This window comes from Melopsittacus undulatus, chromosome 8, assembly GCF_012275295.1.
Source record: "Melopsittacus undulatus isolate bMelUnd1 chromosome 8, bMelUnd1.mat.Z, whole genome shotgun sequence".
NCBI classification, from domain to species: Eukaryota; Metazoa; Chordata; class Aves; order Psittaciformes; family Psittaculidae; genus Melopsittacus; species Melopsittacus undulatus.
Window position 1 is genome coordinate 35,590,829 of NC_047534.1, and position 10,803 is coordinate 35,601,631.

Below are 10,803 nucleotides of genomic sequence, written 5' to 3' on the forward strand. Positions count from 1 at the left end.
CCCTGTATGTTCTAGACTTTCTCTTGTCCAAGTGCTAACTTAAGAATAAACTATTTGCTGTTGGAAATTTACATGCAGTCACTGTAGTGGCCAGTTATGCCTGAAGTGTAAGTCATTGAGTTAGTTTTCCATTCCTTCTTTCCCCTGGAAATGAAAAAAACCAGCCAAATAGAGCCAAGTAAGAGGGTTGCTTTATTTTTCCATGGGAAAGAGGAAAGACATGTTGCATGAGCATAATTTTATATCTCCAAATGTACTATTTTCTTATGGCTTTTTATAAAATGTTTTAAATATTCTCACTCAAGGGAGCTGTAAATTCATATCAACTTGCCATGTCTTGTAGCACAGTAGGTCAAACTAAACAGCAGTTAAATTTAGTTTGACCTACTGTTTGACCATGAAGCAGTTAACTTCACAGATGCCTTACCTATTAGCTTGGGTTCCTGAAATATTTTTCTTTTAAAATAAAAGTAGCTAAAGCTTATCAGCAGAGTTTGAACCTTCAATGTTTGATTTTTTTTTTGTTTTGTTTTTAAGCTGAAGAAAATGCAGAGGGAGTTATCTGTGTGAGCCAAGTTAAACAAGAGCCAAGAGAAAAAGTATTGTCTGTGGAGCCAGATAAAATCAGAGGCTGCCATAGCTCCTCACCTGCTTAAGTCTGTGAAGGCCGGAAGGATTTTTCAAATCGGAGAACTTCACATGGAAGGTGCTCTCAAAGTTATGCCATTCTTTTTAAATTGTATTGTGACATTCAGACTTGGCGCATTTTTACAGTAGTCCTGACAGCTCTTTTGATTTATGACTGTGGCTCACTGCCAATGCCAGGTCATTCAGTTGCCCTGTGGAACAGCACCTCTCTCTTCTGTTTCAAGCTTTTGAGTAATTGGATGTTATCCAAATGGTTCATTTTGGTCAACATTTCTGAAGGTCTTCCACAATTTAATTCCTTAGCTTTAGAATATGGATCACAATGCTGGGTTTACTTTTCTCCTTGAAACTTTTGACTGTTAAGGCCCTACAGAGACCATAGATTCTGCCAGCTCCAAGACCACAGAATCCAGCAGCACAGTGTATCTATACAGCAGTGGTTTTGTGACAAAATGAAGGTCCAAGATGCTAAATTTCAAAGTGATGAAGGACATAGATGCTTAAGCAAATGCAACTTTGACCTGATCATAATGTTAATGGTGTGAAGATCAAGGAGAGGAGAAAGGTGAGATTGCCAGGTGAATGTAAAGTGGTATGATGAAGAAAAGTGTGTGAATTGTAATGGTGAATGTTTCCAACTTCGACATCTTTGCACTTATTTTCTGGCTTTATAATCAGTTTCATTGCTGCATGCAGCATTTGCAGTGGTACTGTATTAGCAGTTGGTCATAACTAAATGCAGGAATCTTGTCTCATGGAGAATGATGCTTATCTGCCTTTTGCTTTATGAACTTAATGCTGTTAGTTCAGATAAATATGATTTAACCTGCTGGCACTCATGATGTAGGGTTTATGGATACATTTCTAACAAAGAAAGCCTCAAGAAAGCAACACAAAGTAATATAAATTCAAGCAATATGTGCAAGTGTGCTGTCACTGTAGTGCTCAGAAAACAAACTCATCTTTTTCAGCTGTGGCAGGTCCTAAGACTGGAGTGGTCCATAATACTTTAAATATTACCCAGGGATCTTTATAAAAATGAATATGATAAGGAAATCTCTTTTAGCAATACTCAAGCCAAAGCCATAATAAGTGACAAGCATTGAGTTGTTATGTGTGAGAGACATGTTTCTTTAAGAAAAAAAAAATTTACACGTAACTTGGAATCCATTTAAAGAATTAAATGAAACTGATGCCAACATAGATATCAAATTAAACAATGGCATTGTTTACTTCAGATGTTGAATTCTTAGAGCAATACTCAGAGTGGTTTGTATACAGCAATATCAGCAGTTCTGTTACTGCTTCCTACTAAATGGTTGAGATTTTGCTTAAAAAGTTAGATTCTTTTTTTTTTCTTTGCATGCTGCAGAAGAATGCAGCCTGAGGACTTAGGAATAAAAATAAATAAACCAAAACACACCAAAACAAATCTGAAAAATAAAAAAAAATCTGAACAAGATTGATCCATTTATGTAGAGATAAAATATTATAAGTATTATGTGACATAAAGATTGTTAAGTTGGGTAACATACATCAAGCATCATCTAAACAGTGGCAATTTTCTTTTGAGTATTGAAAGCTAAACCTTTCAAAAGTTTCCCATTGAACTGGGTTCCCAGTGCAGCATCTGTTAGGTGAGTGCTATTATCTTAGTCTTACCTTAACATATATTAACTTCTGTGAGGTTAACTAACACTGTTAATGCTGTTCATTTAAATCTAATATATATTGGTTAGCTTAACTTAGAGTTTTCCCACAGGGTCATGCTCTTATTAAATAAGAGTCAGTATTTTATGATGCAAATACATAGCGAATCTCCAGTTCTTTGGAGTCTTTCATATTTTGTTTCTGCACTGACTTGCTTTGTGGTATTTCTGGGTAGGTAAAATCCCACAAGGTTCACACTTTCGTTAGTTTTATAGTTGTTGTTAATTGCAAAAATATGTCCAAAATGGATGTTCTCTGCTGCAGTCATAGTTCTGGAGCACAGTCAGCAGTCACCTTTTCTTTCCCAACTAGGTAACTATGTACCAGAACAGGTACCTGCTTCTATGCTACCGTGTTCAGTGACTCCATCACCTTTGTATTTTCTTAGAGTTTAAACTAATGTGTTCCAAAGTATATTCCTTTTTCTCAATAATACTGATTTTTATTTTTTTTATAATCATTCTTCATTTTTGAGAATGCTTATTCCCAAAATAATGAATTACAGCTGAAGATTATCAGCAAGAGGTTGTTTTAGTTCTCTTCAAAGCAGACAATAGATTTGTGGTTGGACTAAAAGCTTAATGAAAGAGAAGTTTCATTTTCATCAGTTCTTAGTTCCCTCATTAACACGTCTGTTCTTTAACAGTCACCGTTCATCCCAGCACAGGATGAGCTACAGTCTCATCCTGTGCTGAACAATATTCCTGATGGTACTTTTATTTTTGGTTTAATGCTCACAGCTGGAGGAAATACTCTTTTAGAACATCTTGAATTGTGGGCTGTGAAATTGATTTTATAATCTACCCTGATTTGCACAGTACCCTGAAAACAATAGAACAAAAAGTTGGGAGAAATTTAAAGAAGCAGTACAGAATTCGTTGTTTTTAAAAGCTGGGGATGAGAGTTGCTATTCTATTTATTGAGCAAAGTTGAAATGCTTTTTTAGTCAATACTCAGGTTTTTGTTTTCATTTTTTTTCATTTTCACAGCATTTCAGTTCTTTATCTTCCAAATACATATTCCAGTTTAGTATTGTGTTGGTGTTTAATTTAGTGTAACCTTTCCTCTTTTAAATATGTTTGCATTTGCTTTGTGCATGTTGCTAATGAAGGAATATGAACTCGTCATCCATATCCAGTCTCTAAGCTTAACACCTGTGTTCACTAAAGTCCACCTAAATTTTACAGAAAAGGATCTTATGTGTATTAAAAACCCCACAAGTAAGCAATAATACTTTCAGATCAGCTAAATTTGTTTGAATCAAATACATAAGGTTGATTTTTCAGAGAAAGCTGTGTAGCCTGGTGCAAAGTAGTTGATTATTACTGTGTTGGAATTGTAGATGTTTTTCTGATGCTTACTTTGTTTTCTTGTGGTTATGTTCAAATGTTTATTTTGCAGACCTAGAAATCGTGAGCTCCTGAGTACTGTAAATGAACAAATTCTTCTCCAATTTATCCTCATTGGTGGTTACCCGTAACAGTGCTCAGTTGGCTTTACAAGAAGGGCTGTGCTTATGTATGTGCATACAATGATAATTTTTTGCTAAAATGTACAAAATACATAAAAAGGCACATGTCCGTAGCTCTTGTTCAAGGCTGGTAGCCTCTTGGATGGAAACCAGTGGTGTTAATGAGTCCTTTTTGTGGTATAAAGATTGTTGCAATTTGTACAAAATTTAGAGAGGAATATATCTGTATATGTATGTGTATATCTATATTTATATAGTAACCTAATGTATAATATTTCTGTTCAAATGTAAACTACTTTTTCTTTTAAAGTAATAGTCTATGTTGTGGTTATGGGGGCCCATGGGGAGAAATGCAAGAGCTACGTCAGGGCAGTGGTTTCTGGGAATGAAGGAGAACAAATAGGACAACACCAGGGAGACCAGACAGAAGAAGTTCCTGAAGGTGTGTGAAAAGCAAGGGTCCTGTGGGGAAGGGCTGGAGTGGGCTGTGCTTTGGGGGTTCTGGGGCCCTGGAGAGCAATTGTGAGCAGATTGCAAAGGCTCAGTGCAGCTCCTCAGTCTATGCCAGCAGTGCATAGGGTGAGTTCATGGTAGGAATTTAAAGGAATGGAAGAGTCCTGCCCCCAAAACCCACAAAGCTGCTTGAGTTTTGGTGAGTGCCAGAGGCAGGTAAATGACTTCCCGTAGTCTGAGATGCCCATTCTTCTAATATGAAGAAAAAAATGCCTCTTGGAGCTTCAACCCCGCAGCATAGACTCTTTTCCTTTACATGTTACTTCAGAAAATACACCTTTTCTTCCCAACTGAATTAGCTTGCTGCTGTCTTCCCTCTGGCTACAGCTCTACCTACCTAAAGCATGGACCACCCAGGTCTCTTTTCATTCACACTTGGTAGGGTTTCCACCCAGGCCCTATGCCCTCAAGCCCTCTGATTCTCCATGGTTCACTGTTGCACTGTTGGAGCTGTTGGTGAGTTCACAAGTAAATAGTGGTGACATTCGCTCCTGTCAGTTTTTCTTCCTGTCTCCCCAGGATTCTAAGTGCATATGTTCCTTTTAATTGGATTAAGTATTTTCCCTGCTTTGGGGCTTATCATCCTTACCTGGATGATTATCAGGCAGCCACATTGCACAGGACACTACTTTCACAGCAACTGAAAAACATTTAGAAAACAGTGAGAAAATTGCAGTTGCTGACAGCTCTTAAGACTTTGTATTGAGAAACTGGCCTCTTTCCTTTCACATTTGGGTGTCTGATTCTGGCTGTGGATAGTAACTGGCTGCTGACTTGTCTGGCTGTTGGCAAACTCACAATTTGCTGCCTTAATCCTATTCAAACAGATATGTTCTCAGAAGATTAGGCAGGAATAATCTGTTCTATTAGGGACAGAAAGTGTGATACAGCTGAGGATGGTGCTGGGAAAAGTTACTGCTCTTTGTGGATCTCTGGTGAGAAAATTCTCCTTGAACTGCCCTTCCTTTCTGAACAAAGCTTTCATAGGAATCAGCTTCAGAGCCTATCCCATTGGTAATGGTTATCTTCTCCCAGCAACAGGGCACTTCATTAATGATGAAACAAGCATTGTGTAAAACAGGCTGTGTTGATATTTTTTTTTTTTAGGTCAGAAGCTACCCAGCAAGTCTCTTCAACAAGCAACAACTAAGGTATGATCTGGGGGGAGAAACAGGGGAAGGCAAAAATCTCATCACGTGACAGGAGGTCACATATTTGGGGGTTCTTTTGCAATGTAAGCTGTTCCACCTTAGTATCTCAGTGCATTTCTAATGCACATGACAAATGACACGTTTATTTTCTGAAGGGGTTGATTGTGTGTTCTGGAGAGTCTTCAAAGGAGTGATCATAAACAGTACTTGCTGTATCATAGAAAGTATTAGTGGGTGTTTGACATCTAGGACCCCACGCTGTTCTAGTAAAGAAGGGGTTTTAAAAGCATGGAAAGCTTTCTGAGGATAAATAATGAATGTTATTGTCCTAAGGAGTCTTCCCTGCATGGAAGAATAGGAGCATTGGATGCTGTGGGAGTAATTCTCATCAGTGGTCTAATAACCTCTGCTAGATAGAAGAAATGTTGCAATAAGGCACATGTATGATAATCTCTTTATTGAAAATGTTACCTTTGGTTGCTTAATAGTTCTAAGTTACATATGCATATGAGATTGTATGTATCTGAAGGGGAAAAAAAGGAAGAGAAAATGGAGATATGAATATAGTTGTTCATGTGTAGTTCTTTAGTTTTAATTACACTTAACTCTGGTTAAATGGTGCAGATATTTTAGGGCACGTGTAATAATTGCATAATCAGAATTCATGTTTTTACTACAACCATCCTTAGCTCTCTGCAGCGCAGCTCAGTTGGTCATTTGGCATGTATTTGGCTTCTGTAAATGAGTCTGCCTGCTTAAACAAGAGCATGCTGTTCTAAGCAAATTAAATTTCTCCCTCTTCCTGATCTTTTTTTCTAATAGAGATTGATAAGGCTTATAGGAGAATGAAAATCTGTCCATAGCCTGCTGTTTTCATAAGAATTGATTTCTAGGTCCTCAGTACGAAGGAACGAGAGAGCAAAAATATACATGCTATTGGATGTGACATTTGGTCATTTTTGTAATGTACTTGGATTTCTACAGCAGGGCAGTGTCAAAACAGCATCAGCTACCATTAAAATACTGTTAAAACTTCAGCTTTGTCATTTGGTTAAATATGATAGTTCAGTGGCTCCCAGGAAGAGCAGAGACTTGCTCCTGCTCTTTGTAGAATAGTCTTTCTCTCTAGACACTATTTAATATGTATTTAGGATGGCAATCAAATAGCAGAGCCAGAAACAGAGTCGTGTGTGTTGGCAGATCACTGGGAGAGGGAGTTCAGTCCCAGTGTCCTCATTCCAGGCTAACTTTCTCTGTGCTAGTCCTGAATGCACCCTTTGAGAAACAGTGATGGTTTGTCTTTGTGTTCTGACATAGCTATTCTCTCTGCTTGCCCACTCAAGAAGTTGTACAAGCCTCCAAGGGACATGGAGATCATGAAGAAGGTATGTAAGATCTTATGGGAGAACCTGCAGGAACAGAATGGAGGAGATTAAAGGTTGATGACATGACTTCTATAGAGCCCACATTCTTTGGTGGGAGGAAGAGGATTTTTCAATAATGAATAAAAGTAAATCTTTTCAGAAGTATTAGGCTTATTGATCTGCCTGACAAGATGCCTAGTGTTAGACAGATCTCAATGAGGGGGTGTGCCAAAACATTAAATGAATACTTATCCATGCATTACCCTCTTTGATATTATACTGAAACTGTAGGCCAGTGCTGCCTCCTGATCTTTGTGTTGTCTGTGTGTGTTTTCTTAAAGTAAATGAAATCTTGTTTTTTAGGGAAAAAAACCCAACAATGGAGAGTTTTTATCTGAAGTCCTTTCAGATATTCTTTCTGCAGAGTAAATTTTAACTTCAAGTGGAGGATGTTGTGTTTCTGCAGAAATTCCTCATGAGGAAATACCACAATATGCAAAGGTAGAAGTATGTACTAATAGCCTACATCAACCAGAGCCTTTTCCGTTTTTTTTTCTTTTTATCCAGAACAGGAATCATTCCAAACTGTCTTCCAAAACCACCGTGTTCAGAGTCTGAAAAGTTTGTCCCTTTTCTTCCTTTATGGGTGATTCCATCTATGCTGCAAATCACTGTGTTGAAGGTTTTCCACAAAAAAAAAAAGGAAAAGCAATTATAGAACCAGACTCATAGCAGTGGAAGGGGTTGGGGGTAGGAACAGGGATGACACCAGGTTCCTTACCACCTCTCCCATTACATGAGGGCACTTCCTGTTCATTTGCATGATCTGACCTGGCTACTTGGTGTTAGTAACAATAATGGTGTTAGTTACAGGGTGTCAGTAACAATAACTGCAAACCATAGTTTGTTTCTAAATGTGTTGCATCAAGGCTAGATGGTCAGCAGTGGGAGGAAAACAAACCTCAGTTTCTCCGTCCCTCCTCCTTCCCACCTCACCTGCTGTTAAACTGTTCTTGCAAATTAGCTACAAGTTTGGCCTAAGGATTATCTTCTACCCTAGATCTAAGTGTGCAGTGTTTAATTCCCAAAGGACCATACTGAAAGTTCAGTTGTGCTTTGTCAGGTCACTGTTCTGTTAGACATAAATGTAACTTTTTCTCACAGATATTTCTCTTAAAGGTAAAATTAAACAGGAGAGAGAATTGGAAATTAATTATTTATGTTTCTTAGAGATGACACTTGAGTTTTCTGAAGTGTGCAGGTGTTTCCTTCTTGGCTTCTACTTTTAGCTCTTAGTTCACTGTGTGTTGGATATTTTCTTAGGATCACTTACTTCTGAGGGTACTCCAGATAACTGGCAAGAAACCAGAGCCAAAAACAGAAGAGGAAGTGGAGTTGTAAAAAGCTGCTTGCATGAGATAGAAAGCTCTCAAAGTTTACAGCTCAAGATTGCAGGTTTTTTTCTGGCTGAAGTGGTTCACTTTAAATGGTAAACATTTTTTTAATGTATAACTTTATATTGTTGATTTTGATGCTGTTTGTGCTCTGAGCTCACTTCTAATAAAAGCTAGAATGCTAATTGCATAGATTTGCTTTTATCTTCAATTATCTTCTGAATGCAAACTGATGTAACATCTCCATGTTCTTGGCTGTTGTTAAAGCTGTTATCGCATCTGAGGCATTTTGTACATGCAAGGATATGGAGAAAGTGGGAACCTTCGTGACCTTCATGCTTCTGTGGAAAGAGGACTTTGCCAGTTTTAAATCAATGTTTTCACAATAATTCAATGGGTGCATAGGTTTTTCATGTCAGGTTCTAGTTCATGTCTAACTTTCAACATAATACAAGCCATAAAATTACCTCTCCCTGGCCTTCCTATTTGTTCTTTTTATTTTTGTAGTGGGGGAATTGTTTGAATTTGTTGTCCTCTACCACTTTTCTGCCTTTCTCCCATTGTCTTTTCCATGCAAGGTAGCACAGAAACAAAAATTTCTCCTTAAAACACTGTTCTATCAGCCTGTTGCCCATGTTTGGGAATAAATTTCCTCTCAGCTTTATTGTACTAGAGGTTGATTCCTTGCATGACTGAAACATAAGATGCTGTTACATTTTCTTGGGGAGGGACATACTGGGGTGAGCTCCCCTGCCCACTTTGCCCCAGAAGTTCTTGCAGAAAGCACCTGTCACAGGTTCTGTTCCAGTATCTGTGTCCCAACACAGGCCAGCACAACTACAGAGCTGTGGTGATGGTAGTGATGTCTTGCACTGTGTGTACCATGAAATTACCAGTATGAGCAACTGTCCTTCATCCCCTTATATTGTTTTGAATCTGTATCAGTCTGTGGGTCTGGCCCATTGTACACCCCAAAACCGACTCTTTGGGTACAACTTGAAGGGAAGCACAGGAGAGGGTCAGGAAGTTCTTAATCTCCAACTTTTATGTAATGCTTCTGTTTTGGTTGTGGGTGGCCCTGTACAGGACACAGCTGGTTCCAGTCAGCTCTGCAATGGTCGCACTGCCAGACACATCTGAGCTCATCCATTAATCTGGTGGAACCTCTGTGAAAGCATGTTAAAGAAAAGACAAAATGCTGCATGGTAGAGAGGAGTGAGGAAGAAAGTGGGAGAAACAGTCCTCTGAACACCAAGGTCCGAGAAGAAGGAGAGGGAGGAATTGCTTCAGGTGCTGGAGCAGGTATTTCCCTGCAGCCCACAAATGACCCCATGCTGGAGCAGATGGAGATTTCCTGAAGAAACTGCATTCATGGAGAGGAGCCATAAAGGAGCAGGTTCATGCTGAAGGACTGCAGCCTGTGGAGCAGACCTGTGGAATACAGGAAAAGTGTGAGGAGGATGGAGATACAAAGGAGCTGTTACAGACTGATTGCAACCCCCTCTTGCCCGTGCTGCTTCAGTCTGGGGGAAGTAGAACAGTTGGGCATTGAAGGTGTGAAGCTGAGTCTGGGGAAAGAGAGGAGCATGAGGAGAATGTGCTGGTTTAATTTGTATTTGTTTCTCACTAATTTTATCTATTTTAATTGGCAATAAATTAATTTTCCTCACAGCAAGTACTGTCTGCTTTGGTAGTTTCTTACAGATGTTAAGGATGCATCATCTTCACAACGCTTTATCTAGCTGTGCTTCAGAAGGAGGCGAAGTTGGGGGGGGCGTTGCATCTTTGGTGAAAGTACTGCTAATCTTTGGGAAAATAAATAAGTAGAGTTTGGGAATGAGACATATTCCTGTGCTTTTCAGAGTTTATTTTCCTGAATGAGAAGGGAACTTCCTTTAGAAGGTAAATTTTGTAAGTGGGTTCTTAGACCACCTACCAAAAATACCTGGCACTGACCGCCAGGGGTATATACACAGGGTACTTGGTGATATGGCACACTGGAATAGTTTCTAATAGGGGCACTGTTTGGAATATAAAACTGATGGATAGCTTCATAGCATTAGCTAAATTAATCTTTTAATTTCCTCACCTTTCTCTACATCTTGCTGTGAAATTAAGATTCTCTGTTGAAAGGAACATGGTTGTCTATGGATGACACAAAGCTATTTGCAGTGGATGAAGAAGACTTCTTTGATTGTAGATTAGATGAACTTCAGAAAGGATTGCACAGTCATAACTTCATCAAGTAACTTCTTCCAGTGACATCACTCACTTTTGATTACTGTCATGGAGTAGATTACATGATAAGCTTTCCTGGCTATGTCAAGATAATAGAAAAAAATGCATTCTCTTGAGAAAGAGAATTTCTATGAAAGGAAAAGGAATTCCTCATTTTGCAGCTCTTGGGGACAGCCATGCTTGCTTAGCCACCAGCTGCTCTGGAAGAATACATGATTATCCACTTTCCCTGGCTACCAAAAAATCCTTTCCACTGAAGTACTCCATAAATTTGCAAAGTTGGATCAGGCAAAGTGAATTTGGCTTTATTTAGT

The 10,803-nt window shown here is 38.7% G+C and overlaps 1 protein-coding gene across 9 annotated transcripts in view; it reads left to right on the plus strand.

Moving 5' to 3' along the window:
• The window catches only part of CARF (calcium responsive transcription factor), a 40,522-nt gene extending 30,627 nt beyond the window's left edge, over window positions 1–9,895 (plus strand). For 4 of the 9 annotated variants that reach the window (XM_031045121.2, XM_031045114.2, XM_031045122.2 and 1 more), the window contains 6 exons: window positions 538–1,213; window positions 4,140–4,271; window positions 5,450–5,493; window positions 6,811–6,878; window positions 7,221–7,358; window positions 8,181–9,895. In XM_031045121.2, the coding sequence (XP_030900981.2) occupies window positions 538–656 (119 nt within the window). In that variant the 3' untranslated portion in view covers window positions 657–1,213; window positions 4,140–4,271; window positions 5,450–5,493; ... (1 more) ...; window positions 7,221–7,358; window positions 8,181–9,895. Of the gene's footprint in view, window positions 1–537; window positions 1,214–4,139; window positions 5,494–6,810; window positions 6,880–7,220; window positions 7,359–7,424 lie in introns of those variants that run through there. The other 5 variants (XM_034065360.1, XM_034065361.1, XM_034065362.1 and 2 more) reach the window with 5 other exon arrangements.
• The last annotated feature ends 908 nt before the right edge of the window (window positions 9,896–10,803 follow it).